This window comes from Leucoraja erinacea, chromosome 20, assembly GCF_028641065.1.
Source record: "Leucoraja erinacea ecotype New England chromosome 20, Leri_hhj_1, whole genome shotgun sequence".
Lineage (NCBI taxonomy): Eukaryota > Metazoa > Chordata > Chondrichthyes > Rajiformes > Rajidae > Leucoraja > Leucoraja erinaceus.
The window spans coordinates 16,611,565-16,628,170 of NC_073396.1; the positions used below are offsets into that span (position 1 = coordinate 16,611,565).

Sequence of the window (16,606 nt, forward strand, 5' to 3'; positions counted from 1 at the left end):
CCACCACCAGTCATAGGTCGTCGCAGGTCGCCCAAACTTTACAACATGTTGAAAATCCAGCGGAGACCAGAAAGACGCTACGACTCTTTGGGCGACTGAGGAGACGACTCACGACCATAAAGGCGATACCCTGGCGACACGTCGTGGGGTGAAGCCTGTATGATCGTGAGTAGTCGTCTAAAGAGTCGTACCTTGTTCTGGTCGCCGCTTGATTTTCAACATGTTGAAAATTTTCGGTGACCTGCAACGACCAAGGACAGGTGCCAGCAGTCGCTGAAAAAGTCGCGTAAGTGGGACAGGCCCGTAAGACTCCGTTGGCTGTGAAGCAAGTAAGACTTCTTTGGCTGTGCGGCTTTGATTGCAAAAGAGAATGCTGCATTTACAGTGATGTTAAAGTTGCAAAGGAAAATTGATTTATATTATAAAAGAATAACACCAAATGGCTGAGCCTTGTTGATGTTCCAATGTTTAAAAGTAAGTTAATTCATTTTTTATCTTTCTTGACAAGGTAAATACAAAAAGATGAGGAATGTCATATTGAGGTATAAACCAAAAGAAATTGGTCCAGAAAACTACATAAATTGCAGTATTCTGAAATGGTAAAACTTTTCAACCAAAAACAAATCCACAAATAACAGATAGGTTAATTAGCTACCTAACTCTGAAAATATTGATATTCAGCAGTACCCAGATAGAAATAATTATAACTACATAATTAACAAAACAAAATATAGGCTTATGTCTTGACGATTTTCTAAATCCTTAACAATTTCCATGTGCTGTTTCTGTAAAGCTTTCACCAATTTTGCTTTTGTTTGTCACTTTAAGCTGTTTATTATACTTGCTAAAGTCTGACTGCGCTAATCTATATTGTAGTTTCCAAACACCCTGTTGTTGTGCTGATTAAATGCTTTTCAAAGCAGGTTATTAAAAACAATCAGAAAGTATAAATGTGTTTCAGGGTAGGATTTTTCCTTTAATCAGTATAAAGCTTCAGCAATGAACAATTAATTGCTTATTTAATAAGTACGCGTCAATTCTTCTTTGCAAAGCCTCAGTGCTGATGACATGCACCTGTATCTCCGTGACCACACAAACAGTAGGGCACATGAATAGACACACTCAGGTGTCAAGTCATCGCTATGAACTTCCCCTACGCAGATCCCACATGAAATGGGATAAAACATCCAATAATATTGCAGTAGAATGTGACTATACAGTTAGAGTTAGGGTTATGGTTTTGGGGGTTTAGTGCAATACATTTTTTTTCAATTTATATTTTTCCTCATTTATGTTTCCTGTGTTACAGAGCTTTGCCTGAATGGTAAAGTACACCAGTCACAACTCTCTTACTATGCCATTTCGTATCAACCAACCAGTAGGTCCGTGGGAGTAAAACGGTTCTTCTTCTGAGAAGGGAAAAACCTGACCTTTGTGCAATAGAAGAGTTGGAGAAATAATTGTGTGGAAAGTTTACCCTCCCTGCTTCACTTTACAGCATGGTGAGTAAATTACTAATATTTGTAACATTTCCATTCACCAATTCAGCAATCCTTTCTACATTCATTAAAGAATTAAGTGTAAAAGAATGTTATAACAATTTGTAACTAATTTCTTAAAAAAATACCCTGAGGCATAATTAGACACATTTTAACTAAATTGTGTAATAAGATTAAAAGGGGGCCATTATATAAATTTTGAGGATTACAAAAGAAATTTGAAATCCACATTAAAATACACATTGCTTTTTTAAAGCTCAAAAAATGAAGTGGTACAACATAATGTAATAAGATATATGCGATGTATTAATGTGATTTACTGTACTGCTAATAAAAATAAAATTAAAAAAAATAAATATATAAAAATACACATTGCATAAGTTGACAAAAATAGAGGAACACAAAAAATGAAGATTTTCAGGGTTGGCAAGGCTTTTCAAGTATGGGCATGCAGCAATTGGAATAGAAATGCAAGACAGGAGCATCATTGCTCATTCTATGAGACAGTTTACATTAACAAGTGCAGTAGTGAGCAGGAATTTGTGTGTATTAGAATTTATGCCCTGTGGAAGATTAGTGAAGACAGCATTGGAAGAATTAAGAAGGCACAGCTGAGGTCCTTAGTAATATATGACTTGATGTATTTTTCCAACAACAAAAGATACCTGCAATTTCCTGAGATGGTGGCACGTTTCTGAGTGATCCCACTTGTTCATGTTCTGCACCTCCCTCAAGGCCCCGCACCCTCTCTCTGAGTTGCTCACATTCCTCCTTCAGACTTTTCAGCTCTGCTACACGATACTCCTTTGCCAAACTCATGGGGTTCATGCTCAGGTGAAGCACCTTTGTTTTCCTCGGATCATAGTCACCCTGAAATATAGGAAATCTCCATATTAACTTCATGAGTAAACTGCTTCTGATGCCACAGCATAATAAATTGCTTTCCAAATGCATGAAATGTTTCAAAGCAAAGCTGTCCAAAACAAAAACAATGCACATATTACAAGGAGCATAGATTCAACAATTAACAAATGTGATATATTTATAGTTCAATTTACACTTGCCCGAGTAATAATATTAGATTCCAAATTAGATTGTGAACTGATGCAAAAGTTGGCATATTCTTTCAACTCACTTGGAAGACCTTATTGTTAAGTAGATTTTTATATAATTATATCTCATTGAATGAAGAGAAATCGAGTTCATCTCTATCCAGCTGAATACTTTAACAGCCTTCCTCACTGTGCAGTCAGTAATCCAGCAATTTTGATGTCGCCTGCAAACTTACTAACTGAGCCATCCACATTTATGTTTATGTCATTTATATACATCACAAACAACTGAGGTCCCAACACAGCCTTGCAGAACTCCAATAATCACCAACCTCTAGCCAGAATAACACCCTTCCATCAGAAGCCTTCTATCAGTAAGTCAGTTCTGAATCCACACAACCAAATCCCATGCATTTTAATATTCTGGATTAGCCTACCATGGGGACCTTTATCAAATGCTTAATAAAATCCATGTAGACGGCATCCACCGCTCTACCCTCATTGTTCACCTTTGTCATCTCCTCAAAAACGTGATCGTTAGTAAGACACTAGACCAAGGGGGACCCGTTGCGGGGGGGCCTTCGGCGTCACACACACTAACCACCCACACACACACTAACACCCCCCTTGATATTATATTAAAATTATTAATTTGTTCCTTTTACCCCATCCCCCGCCCTATCCACTCACGCATAACTGCCAACTACGCAGGCGCGGCTAGAGATTGGGGGGTGGAGAGGGAGGGGAGGGGAGGGGAGGGGCTGGAAGGGCTCCTGTGAGTGAGAGGAGCCATTTAAAAATATGTCAGATTGGTGATCAATTTTAGTAAAAAAACTCGGGAAATAATAAATCAAATTTACAGACAAGGGGATTGTTGAAGTCATGAGATAAATCTCTACCAGAATATGTGAAAATTTCACCATTACCGCGTCGGTTTTTCGAGAAGATGTAAATCAAAGAAAAGGTTCAAACAAGCAAACATCCCCACAATCCCCATTTATATCATATTAGACCAAGTTGTTCCCCCAACGCGCGGTTGTTGGGGGGGGAGGGGTTTAGGGGGCGGCATGCGGCGTCACACACACACACACTAACTACCCGCACACACACTAAATACCCCCCGCACACACGTGAACTACCCCCGTTGATACATTAATATTATTAATTTGCTCCTTTTACCCCATAACCACCCTATCCACAGACGCAGAGCCCCCAACTCGCAGGTGCATCTAGAGAGGGGGGATAGAGAGTGAGGGCAGAGAGAGAAGGGCAGAGACAGAGAGAGGGGATGGAGGGGAGGAGAGGGAGGGTCAGTGAGGGGGAAGGGTGGCTAACGTAACAGTCGCCTAAAAATAGCCTAATTGGGACAGGCCCTTACCCAAGAGACACTCGTTTAACAATTTGAGACGCCTGTTTTAATATAATGTACTCACATAGAACGATAAAAGAAGACATCAATTATTTCATTAGACGCAGAAAAAGCATTTGTCCAAGTAGAATAGGAAATATCTTTTTACAGTATTGCAAAAATTTCAGTTGGGAGAAAATGTTATTTCATGGATAAAATTGCCATATGACAAGCCGACTGCCAGAATATTGACTAATCATGTACTCTCACCTAAATTTCAGCTATCCAGGGGCAATAGACAGGAATGTGCATTATCACCCCTGTTATTTGCCCTCGCGATTGAACCTTTGGCGGAAAGTATAAGAGTACATCCGAATATTCATGGCTATAACACTAAATATTCCAATAATAAAATATCATTATATGTAGATGATGTATTACTTTATATTACCAATTCCCAAGTTAGCATTCCAAGTATACTAAATCTTATAGAGGAATTCGGTTCCTTTTCAGGATATAGAATAAATTGGAACAAAAGTGAAATTATGTCAATAGAACCTCAAGAGCCGACACACCTCCTAAAATTCCCTTTCAGAATTGCTACGGAAAAATTTAAATATCTTGGAGTTCACGTAACTAGAAAATACACTTCTCTATTTCAAGCAAACTTTCCTCTACTTCCTCTATTTTTCTGTGTTTCTCTCTTGCTTCTCTTAAGAACCTGGGATATATATCATCAGGCCCAGGGGAATTATCCACCTTAGTGCACTTCAACCTCCACACCACCATGAACTTGATCTCAAACTACCCTTCCATTTAAAAATCACCACATTCTACGTCCCTCCCTTTGTGAATACAGATGTGAAGTACTTGTTTAGCAACTTACTTATTATCTCACCTACAAGCATAAATCCCCTCCTTGTACCCCATTGTTTCAATGGCTTTATATAATGTAGAGTTCAAAACTGCACCAAAACTGTAGTCTTTGAAAAGAACACATTGCTACCCTTATACATGCTCAAAGTCAGAAATAAATGTGAGGTGTTGCATTTTGGGAAGTCTAACATGGGCAAGACCTACACAGTAAATGGTAGGGCTCTGGGAAGAGTTGTAGAGCAGAGTGCAGGTGCATGGTTCCTTGAAGGTGGAGTCACATGTAGATAGGGTGGTCAAAAAAGGTGTTTGGCACATTGTCCTTCATCAGTCAGAGTATTGAGTAAAGAAGTTGGAAGGTCATGTTGCAGTTGTATAAGATGTTTGTGAGGCCACATTTAGAGTATTGTGTTCAGTTCTGGGCACCATATTATAGAAAATACGTTGTCAAGTCGGAAAGGGCACAAAGAAGATTTACAAAGATGCTGCCAAGGCTAGAGAGTCTGAGCTATAGGGACAGGTTGAGTAGGCTGAAACTCTATTTCTTGGAACGCAGGACGATGAGGGATGATCTTATTGAGGTGTATAAAATCATGAGAGGAAAAGATCGGGTAGATGCACAGTTTCTTGCCCAGAGTAGGTGAATCGAGGACCAGAGGACATAGGTTTAAGTTGAAGTGGAAAAGATTTAATAGGAATCTGAGGGGTAACTTTTTCACACAAAGGGCGGTGAGTGGATGAAACAAGCTGCCAGAGGAGGTAGTTGAGGCAGGGACAATCCCAACATTTAAGAAACAGTTAGACAGGTAGAGTCAAGAGTGAAGACTGTTTTAATGTCATATGTCCCGGATGGGACAATAAAATTCTTACTTGCTGCAGCACAACAGAATATGTGAATATGTAAACACGAAAAAGTTCAATAAATAGCAAATATAGTGCAACAATAATATAGTCTTTTGCAGTTCAGAGCTCAGAGCTTATTGGTTGTTGTGTTTAATAGCCTGTTGGCTGTAGGGAAGAAGCTGTTCCTGAACCTGGACGTTAGGGTTTTCAGGCTCCTGTACCTTCTTCCTGATGGCAATGGTAAGATGAGTGTGTGGCCAGGATGGTGTGTGTCCTTGATGATTTTAGCTGCCTTTTTGACGCAGCGACTATGATAGATCCTTTCGACGATGGGGAGGTCAAAGCCGATGATGGATTGGGCAGTGGTCACAATGTTTTGTAGTCTTTTTCGCTCCTGGACGTTCAAGTTGCCGAACCAGGCCACGATGCAACCAGTCAGAATGCTCTCTACCGTGCACCTGTAGAAGTTTTGGAGAATCCTCTTCGATGTGCCGAATCTCCGTAATCTTCTCAGGAAGTAGAGTCGCTGATATGCCTTAGTTATAATTGCATCGGTGTGCTGGGTCCAGGAAAGATCTTCGGAAATATGCACGCCCAGGAATATAAAGTTATTGACCCTCTCCACCATCATCCCATTGATATGAACAGGATTGTGGGTCCGCATCCTTCCCCTATCAAAGTCCACAATCAGTTCCTTGGTCTTCCTGATGTTGAGAGCCAGGTTGTTGTGTTGGCACCATTTGGTCAGTCGGTCGATCTCACTTCTATACTCTGACTCGTCCCCATCTGTGATTCGTCCATCCACAGTGATGTCGTCGGCGAACTTGATGATGGAGTTCGCATTATGTCCGGCTATGCAGTCATGGGTATAGAGTGAGTAAAGCAGGGAGCTGAGCACGCAGCCTTGAGGTGCTCCCGTACTAATTGTTACTGAGGATGAAGTGGTTCCTCCAATTCAAACAGACTGTGGTCTGTGGATGAGGAAGTTGAGGATCCAATTGCAGAGGGCACATGGATAGGACAGGTTTGGTGGGATATGGACCAAACGCCGGCAGGTGGGACTAGTGTAGTTAGGACATGTTGGCGGGTGTGGGCAAGTTGGGCCGAAGAGCCTGTTTCCACACTGTATCACTCTATGATTATCTCTATTACGTATTGCAATGCAGTTTGGATATTTGTGCAATGTATATATGGCAGCAACTTTAACGACAATAATATAATTGAGCAATTCTGATGATGTTTTATGTAAAACCAAGCAAGGTTCAAGTAATTTAGGAGCGACCACAGAAGCATGACATTGAATTATTGTACTTTTGTAAATTGATTCTTGGCATTTGCTACTTCTTTGAAGTATGTTTTCATATTATGCAATATTTTAATCAATTTGAAAGTAGATATTATAATTTTAGACGTTTTGATAGTGATTATTTTGTTCCCTGCAACAACCTGCTTTGAATGTGTGCATCTGGGACTTTCAAAGTATATGACACAGAATTAGCAGAACTAATAATGGTAAAAAATACTTGAAATGATACTGAAAAGGTAGTCATAAACCTGAGGCTTTATGGTATTTTCAAAAAGCGAGTTTAATTAGAAAATCTTGAAGATAGTGCCTGTAATTCAGCAGACTATTTTTCACCTTTTTACCAGAATCCAAGGAAATTGATGGAATAGTTGTAAATTTAAGCTACCAAATAAGTCTCACTTTAAAATGCACTGAAAATCATATGCTTACAATGATATATTTAGTCCTAACCACTGGCCAACAAATGACTGAGATTAATTTTCCTTAATGAATATTCAAATGATTTTAATAGATTACTATGTTATATTTGTATAAAGTTCATTACATTTAATCTTTTACTGTAATCATATGTCCCTTTCAATTCTTAATTAGCACTCTGTATAATGTTTTAAAAGTTAAGTAAATAAGCATTTATTGAAATTGCTCTTAGGTTTGCTGCCTGTGCGATTTCTTTGTGATAGGCTATTCTTCCAGCTTGATAAAATCAATTTTGGGAGTCCAGTATCAAGTTAATTTCACTATATTCCAGTCATGCCTATTGACTTAACTAATGAGAGGCCACTGTCATTGCCAGAAAAGCTCTGTGGTCAAGTGGGCAGTCAATGAAGAGGCATGACGGTGCAGCAATTTAAATGAGTTCAACATTTCTGTTCATTGATGGAAACTGAATAAATACGTACTTACTAACTCAAGTTACAAAAGTAATTACAAAATACGCAATCAAAATTATAGCACAGAAAAACTCAGCAATACTGGAGGCAAACAAGAAATCCCCTGAACATTTCAGAGGATGATCTAGTGAGGCATTACAGGAGCCAAATGAATTGGTATGAATTCAGGTATGCTATATTCCAATGTGCTTTAAAAGTGGATTCTTTGGATATTGCTGTAATGCATAAACCAGATACATCATTTTCTTTTATGAGATTAAAAAAATATTATGCAGCTTAATTCAGATAGGCATGTGGGTAGCCGGAGGGGATGTTGAAGAAGTGGAAGCCAAGATATCGAACGGAAACAACGCCGAAAAGCCAATTCACCTAATGGACACGACGCCCAAGTGCCAAATAACCAAAAGGGTACGATGCTTAAAAGCCAAATAATCGAAAGGGCCGACGCCGAAAGGTTACGAACCCGAACGGACTCCTTGCCGAAAGGACAATACGCGGAACAGACATGACGTCGAAAAGCCGCCAAATGGACATGACTCTCCAGGGACGGGATTTGTCCGAGACCTTGTCAGTGATTGGTCTAGACCCCCGCATCCATCACATCACTGGCCGGGGGAGACGGGAGGGTGAGGGGATTTTTAATTTTGCTTCACCACTTTTGGACTTTCCTGAATATAAGATAAAACCCCGTGTGATAGGAACTTTCGGTTGATTTAACAAAATAATAATCCAAATTAGTTCCATAGATATTTACACCAACAGTAACGCTGTAACAATTATATTTTGACTAGCACAATACACACACCACCATGCATCATGAAGGCCAGTGGTCCTATGGGTGTGAATCGAGAAACCAGACGAAAAAATATTACTGTTTTTTTAAAGAATATCTTAGCTCCCTGAGTCGGTTCAGTGATATGACAGTACTTGTCGTTTTGCGCTCGGCGATTTCCTTCGGGTTGGAAAAGTGGGTCAGTTGTAGAGAAAACTATCAAATGCATTGGGCAAAATTAAACAAATATCAGAACCAGCTTTCGCCTGATCTGGTTTGAAGGTGCAGGGTACAAAGGCAAGGAGATTGTGTTGAACTTCATTAAAACATTGGTTTCATTGAGGCTGGGATATTTGGCACAGAGAGAGGGGGGAGAGAGAGGGGGGAGAGGGAGAGGGAGTGGGAGAGAGATTCCAGCCTCTTAACCCCAAGCAACGTTGACAAAAATCAACGTTTACAATCCACACTATGATCTTCGGTAATGACTCCAAGCTGCTGCGATCCAATCACACGGGGTTTTATTTCATATTCCGGTCTGGACCAATCGCTGACAAGGTCTCGGACAAATTCCGTCCCCGGAGACGTCATCTCCGTTCGGCGGCTTTTCGTCGTCATGTCCGTTCTGCGTATTGTCCTTTCAGCGTGTAGTCCGTTCGGGTTTGCACTCTTTCAGCGTTGTGCCCTTTCGATTATTTGGCTTTTAGGCGTCATGTCCGTTCGGTTATTTGGCTTTTAGGCGTCGTTTCCGTTCGGTATCTTGACTCCACTTCTTCGCTTCGGCTTCTCATCCTTCGACGTCCTGTCCGCACACGGGCATGAGGATGTTCAAAACATAGTCAGCGTGGCAATGGAGGCATCCTCAACAGTGCCATAATCAAGTTTTCAACACTTGCTCATCTACACTTGCTTCTCAATTCAGTTATGACAAAACCACCTAGCTTCCATCACAGCTTAAGTTCAGAGATGATGTAACAGTGATTGCCATTGACATCAAGCGACGTGATAACACTGAAAACAGTGGGCATCAAAAGGGAAGCACTCCATTGGCTGGAATCATGCCTTGCAAAATGGAAGAAGGTTGTGGTTGCTGGAGAGCATTTCTTTGCGACAGTGTCTGAGACCAAACCATCTTTCCCTGCCTCATCAATGGCCTTCCTTCCATCATAAGGTCAAAGGTCAGGATTCTCACTGATGATTGTGAATTGTCCCTGATGTGTAGGATAGTGTTAGTGTAAGGGGGTCGCTGTTCGGCTCGGACTCGGTGGGCCAAAAGACTTGTTTCTGTGCTGTATTTCTAAAACTAAAAAACAGTGTTTAAGCACTTTCTGGAGGGGTGGTTCAAGAAGTAAGCATCACCATAGGCAATTGGGGATAGGCAATAAATATTGGCCATGCTGGCAGCACCCAGGTTCCAAAAGAGAATGTACAAAGAAATCACAGATGTGTTCGCACTGAAGAGGGTGCAAAAGGGCCAGGATGGAGCACTTCAATTATGAGGAAAGACTGGAGAAGTCAAGTCTCTTTTTCCTGGAGCAGAAAAGGGGATTTGATTCAGGTCTATAACATTATGAGGGGTGCAGATGGGGAAGGCTGTAGGAAACTATTCTTCTTCTCAGAGGTAGGTAAAACTATAGGATGTAGATTTAGGGTATGTGGTATGAGATTTAGAGAGGCTCTGAGGGGGGACCGTTTTTATCCAGAGTGGTGAATACCTGCAATGTACTGCATGAGAGAGGGTGGAGGCAGAGCGCTGACAGCATTTAAGAAGTACCTAGACCAGTGCTCAAATTGCTGAGGCATAGAAGGCTATGGCCAGGTGATATAAGAGGTGGATTAACGCAGATTGGTACCCACGGGTTGACGTGGAAGTGGTAGGGCAAATAGCCTGCTTCCACGCTGCGTTTCTCTTTGATATGATTGTTATAACTGTTAACAGAAATACTGTCAATCTGTTGAAACGTTTCTCAAAGTCTAGTTTGCTCCAGTTATTAAATTAATTTCAAATTTTATTTGTTGGAATCAGATAGCGATGTTTATATGTACATGGACGTGCAGGAAATGGAGGGATATGTATCACATGCAGGCAGATGAGATGTCTCATCTGATGCTCGGCATAAACATTATGAGCCAAAGGGCCTGATATTTTGTACAGAAAATATGAACAGACTACACTCAATTAGATTGTCATGCTGTACCAATTCAGATTGTGATGTAATCCAAAAATAAATCAAAGGAAACAACAAATGTGCTCCTTAAAAAAGTTACAAACTTTCAATATCATTGCAATTATTAAACAATAATGGTGATTCATTGAGGGTTTTGCCGTCTTTAGTTCAAAGCATGATAAGATGGATTGCCTATAGGTCACTACAATGACAACAACATTCAAAAGTATATATTAAAAATTGATAAGTTGGATTGAAGTTAATAAAAAATAGCTATGACATATTTTCAAGTTACACTGCTGGAAATTCTTCAAAGCACGCCAAATAAGATACCGGAAATCTGGGCAATGTTCCCCTCTTTACGTTACACACTGTTCCAATATAAACTTCTGTGACCAGGAAAGATGCTCATTGATGTTAACAAAATGACAGCCATTGGCTGTGTGATCAAAGGATTCAGGCTTTTTAACTTGGCATCCAAACATTTCTAGTAAGTTGTCAGAAGAAAAAGAGATTTCTCCTAATGAGTGATGTTTGATCATCTTCTGGAACCTTATATAAAGTAATTTTTCCTTTCACCACCTCCAAACTGTTAATGCAAAACCCTCTTAAATTTTGACCAAGCATTTCCAAACTCCAAGCTAAACTGACCACATTGGATATTTATAGACACAAAATGCTGGGGCAACTTAGCAAGTCAGGCAGCATCTCTGGAGAAAATGGATAGGGTGATGTTTCGGGTCAGGACCCTTCTTCAGACTGATAGTCCAGGTGAATTTGAGACCACACACAGTACCCCATATTCCATTTGGATACCTTTAAGCCATTAGTATGAACATTGAATTCTCCAATTTTAGGTAACTCCTACAAACACTTCCATTCCCCTTCCTTCACCCCCAACATTCCTCCCCTCACTCCACAACTAATCTTGTCTGACCATACACTGGTTTCTTTCTCTCCTACTCCCCCAATCCTTTCCACCAAAAATCCTCAACAAGTTAGATGGCATGGTGCCTTACAGCACCAGAGACCTGGGTTCAATCCTGGCTATGGGTGCTGTCTGTATGGAGTTTGTAAGTTCTCCCCATGACGTGCGTGGGTTCTCTCCGAGATCGTCTGGTTCCTCCCACACTCCAAAGACATTCAGGTTTGTAGATTAATTGGCTTGGTGTATTAATAAATTGTCCCTAGTGTGTGTAGGATAGTGTTAATGTGCGGGGATCGCTGGTCGGCGTGGACTCGGTGGGCCGAAGGGCCTGTTTCTGTGCTGTATCTTTAATTAAAAAAAGCTTTGTATTTCTTTTGGGCTCACACCTGCTTCTATTCAACAATTTGCCTATCAGGGAACCCCCCTCACCTGAACTCATCTGTTGCCACCCATTTGGTATAAGCCATCATGTGCAGTTCCTAGTTATTACACATTAGGCACTGGTTATCTGATCATGATTACAATTACTAGGCAGTCAACTTCATGATTCGTTCCAATATCAAATGAATTTGGCACATGTGCACTGTTCCATTTAATTTGTTCTATTTTGATGACAAATTGATTTTTGAATGGAATACAAAATGTCTTCCAGTTTAAGAAAATAATGAAGGCTCCTTCAACAATCAGTGAGACCTTGGGAAATGTTCACAGCATATTGTGCATGATTCACAGATGGAATCAGTTGTTGACAGTTTCACATGTTGGGAATTATGCCCTTGTTTGTCACTACAAGGAAAGAAACTTCTGATTTTGCTGACAATCAGTCTACCAAGCTGAACACCCTTTCACGGCTGTTACATTCAAAAATCTCAAACAACTCCTTGACATCTAGCATTCTATTTTTATACACTCCCTTGCTTTACCTGTTGTTTGACACTCAGTCTTTCTCACTTAAAGTTAGTCTGGGACTTTTTAGTTGACATAGTTAAATGAAAACACCATTGATGCCAATGTTTTACAATCTGCCAGTTATTCATGAAGACATGCCAAACAGAACCAGTGCTACCAACAGCTTCTGGAGTGCAACTATGTCTTGTTTAAAAAGTGATACTCATATATATAGATGTTAAAATGTGACAGCAAACCAAAACGTCACTTCTCCATAAATGGTAGTATGATAAGGTGGTAATGTTACCAGACCTTACGTCCAGAGGCATGGACCAAGTGTTCTGGACAGTACAGCTATGGAATTTAAATTAAGTTACTAGAAGTGCAGAATAAAAGAGCAGCATCAGCAATGGTGCCTACAAACTGTGACTATACTCATGGATAATATGTTGTTTCTTAATTGTAATATCAATTATTCCATGTTTGTCCAACCTCTCCTCCTAACTAATACTTTCTAATTCAGGCTATAATCTCTCTGCACCATCTCCAAAGCTTCCACATCCTTCTTGTACTAGGACGGCCAGAACTGCACCCAATCAAAAACATTCCCACATATTGCAGTGCACACTGTGATACTTATAAAATGAATGAAAACTTATAAAGCTTTGGTGATGCCAACGCTTGATTAAGATGTCAATGCTTTATCATGTAGTACATTATTGAACAAAAACTTTGATAGTCTTTTTACAACCTCAGGATGTCTCTTTGTACTTTATAGCAAATGATGAACATAAGATAACAAAGAGAAGTAGGTCACTTGGCCCCTCATGTCTATTAAGAAAGTAGCAAATCATATCATAGCTAATCTGAGGAAGGACATTCTTGCCATAGAGGGAGTACAGAGAAGGTTCACCAGAATGATTCCTGGGATGTCAGGACTTTCATATGAAGAAAGACTGGATAGACTCGGCTTGTACTCGCTAGAATTTAGAAGATTGAGGGGGGATCTTATAGAAACTTACAAAATTCTTAGGTGGTTGGACAGGCTAGATGCAGGAAGATTGTTCCCGATGTTGGGGAAGTCCAGAACAAGGGGTCACAGTTTAAGGATAAAGGGGAAATCATTTAGGACTGAGATGAGAAAAACATTTTTTACACAGGGAGTGGTGAATCTCTGGAATTCTCTGCAACAGAATGTAGTTGAGGCCAGTTCATTGGCTATATTTAAGAGGGAGTTAGATGTGGCCCTTGTGGCTAAAGAGATCAGGGGGTATGGAGAGAAGGCAGGTACAGGATACTGAGTTGGATGATCAGCCATGATCATATTGAATGGCGGTGCAGGCTTGAAGGGCCTAATGGCCTACTCCTGCACCTATTTTCTATGTATCTGTGTTTCTATCACATTTCTGCGCAAACCCCATATTCCGTCAATATCCATAAATGTATTAACTAGTGTCCACCATCGAAGGGATTTATAGAAGGCGCTGCCTCTTGAAGGCAGCTAGCATCATCAAGGAATCACACCACACTCACATTTCACTCCTCCTGTCGGGAAGAAGGTATAGGAGTCTGAAAACAATGACCTCCAGGTTCAGAGACAGCTTCTTCTTAACAACCTCAAACTCTTGAACATTACGTACACCAACTAAACTAAGAACTATGTACTGTCTTGGTTGTACTTGGAACGTTTATGTACTTATATTAGGGTATTATTTTAATTTATTGAACATTTCTTGTTTATTGTGTTATCTATGAGTCCTGTTTGTTGCAAGTAAGAATGTAATTGTTCCATTTTCGGGACGATTAAAAACTCTTGACTCTCAACTATAGTCAACAACTGAACTATCCTCGAGTAGAGAATTCCAAAGATTCACGATCTTCATTGTGAAGCAATTTCTTGCCATTCCTAAATTAATTAACCCCTTATTTTGCGATTGATGCCTGGGACTAGATACCCAGTCGGAAATAAACACCTTATCTGTATGTATCCTGTCAAGCCCTGAAAAAATATGTGCATTCCAATGAGATAATATTAAATGCCTTGCTATCACTTGCTTCGTATCTGATTCAATGTTTTCCTTACAGATTCAGATTATTTAATGACCACACAGTTAAGCTGGTGGAATTCAGGTTCAGTACAGGATGTTACACAATAAGCTGATTCTCATCAAACATAACATAAAACACAACAGCATATAGTATACAGTACATGCATGAGGTGGCTATGTGATGTTGTCATAGAGTGTTCAGAATTCGAATTGCATGTGGATAGAAACTGTTTTTAAATCGTGATGTTTTGGCGGGCAGTGAGCTGTAGCGCCTTCCTGACGGCAGCAGGTGGAAGATGTGGTGAGCTGGGTGGGAGGGATCAGAAATGATTTTCTTCACCCTTGACACGGACCGTTTGAGATTGAGTGATTTCATTGATGGGAGGGGAGTGCTGATGATTTTGGATGCTTTGTTGACTATGCGCTGTAGTTTATTACGGGAGTGAGTGTCTAAACTGCTGTACCAGACTGTTATTGATGAAGTGAGCATGCTTTGGATGATGGCTGTGTAAAATCGGATTAGGAGATGTTTCCTCACTCTGAACTTCTTGAGCTGGCGGAGAAAGAAAAGTCTTTGGTTGGCTTTTTTATAAATGTGATCTGAATTGATTTTCCATTTGAGGTTATTGCTTATGTGAGTGCCAAGATTACTACTGATATCAAGCAAGCTCAAATTACTTATTTCTCTCCCTCCTTGTTTAGTGTTATTACATTTATTACCCTCAATCTGTGAGAAACACTCTGGAATCTATTGAACCAATGTGTTCACTATCTCCTTAGTGAACATATCTTTGAAAACATTTTGTTGGTCAGAACTAATTTGAAAAAGGCAGGGATCCACACTTAACTGGTTTATCTCCCATTATACGTTCACTTAATTTTTTCAAAAGTATATCCTTGAGCCATCATGAAGCTAGCTTGAAGGAATCAGTGAATTTAAAATTGTAAAATAGTGTATCACCAAAATTAACTATATCTTAGAAACCTCCAACTAGAGAACCTTTTTTTCCTAAAACAAGTTCAAGGTATAGCAATTGTTCCCACAGAATGAGCATTAGTAATTCTGAAGAAAAGATTACTTTGATATTCTGCAGGAGCACAAAATATGTAAAATATGTACTGTTAGCATGATGCCAACAGTAGGGATAAGTTGAAAGTAGAAATGAAATTACAGTGAGATAATAGTTGTTTCAGCTTTCTGATGTTTAGAGTGTAATCTGTAAAATAAGACAATTGGCAACACTGAACATATTCGCTGAAATTTCATTGGGAAGCCTGCAAAATTTGAGAGAAATATTGTTGAAAGCAAACTACAAGATGCTCTCAAAATAATTGCCTTGATAACATCTGAAATAAAAGTGGCCAACAAATTAATTTAATGTTCCCATGAAGAAAAGCAACTATGATTGATGTTACAAGAAATGTGTCTTGTGTGGATGTAATCATTAATAAAATACAAAATTAAGTTTCTATTCATGGCTTCTCAGTAGTGAGTGGGGAGACTTCATTGCACAGTCCAGATGTGAAACATATGAACCATTAAGATGACAATGAAAAGAGATGGCTCCAAATGGAATTCTAACAGATTTGGAGATATTTCTCCTCAGTGGGAGTGCTGATAGTACTCAAAAGTGAATTACGTTTTTTCTTAAATCCTTAAAGTAAGGTATTTGGTCGTATTAATTTAATTCATGTTGACAGTTTTGTGGAACTGTACTGCGCTTACTGTACATATGAGACACCAAAAAATGCAAAGAATAGTTTGAGAAAAGAGCGTGTTTTCATTTAATAAGATTCTTAAAAGGTCGATCATTTTATCTGATTACAAGTGTAAATGTCAGAACTAGAATGCCTGAAATGTTAAATTCTCCCAATTGACTGTAATTTTAGAATCCTGGTTTGATCAATACCCACCTGCTCGTGCTCATTACTTACTTTCTTGAAGATGTACAAATGGTTCCAATATTCACAATTCATATTTTTGTATTCATTTG

General features: G+C 39.6%; 1 protein-coding gene across 3 annotated transcripts in view; it reads right to left on the bottom strand.

Moving 5' to 3' along the window:
- mad1l1 (mitotic arrest deficient 1 like 1) overlaps positions 1-16,606 on the bottom strand; it is a 610,531-nt gene that overhangs the window by 327,149 nt on the left and 266,776 nt on the right. For all 3 annotated transcript variants that reach the window (XM_055651367.1, XM_055651368.1, XM_055651366.1), the window contains one exon: positions 2,165-2,369. In XM_055651367.1, coding sequence (XP_055507342.1) covers positions 2,165-2,369 — 205 coding nt within the window. The remainder of the gene's footprint in view (positions 1-2,164; positions 2,370-16,606) is intronic.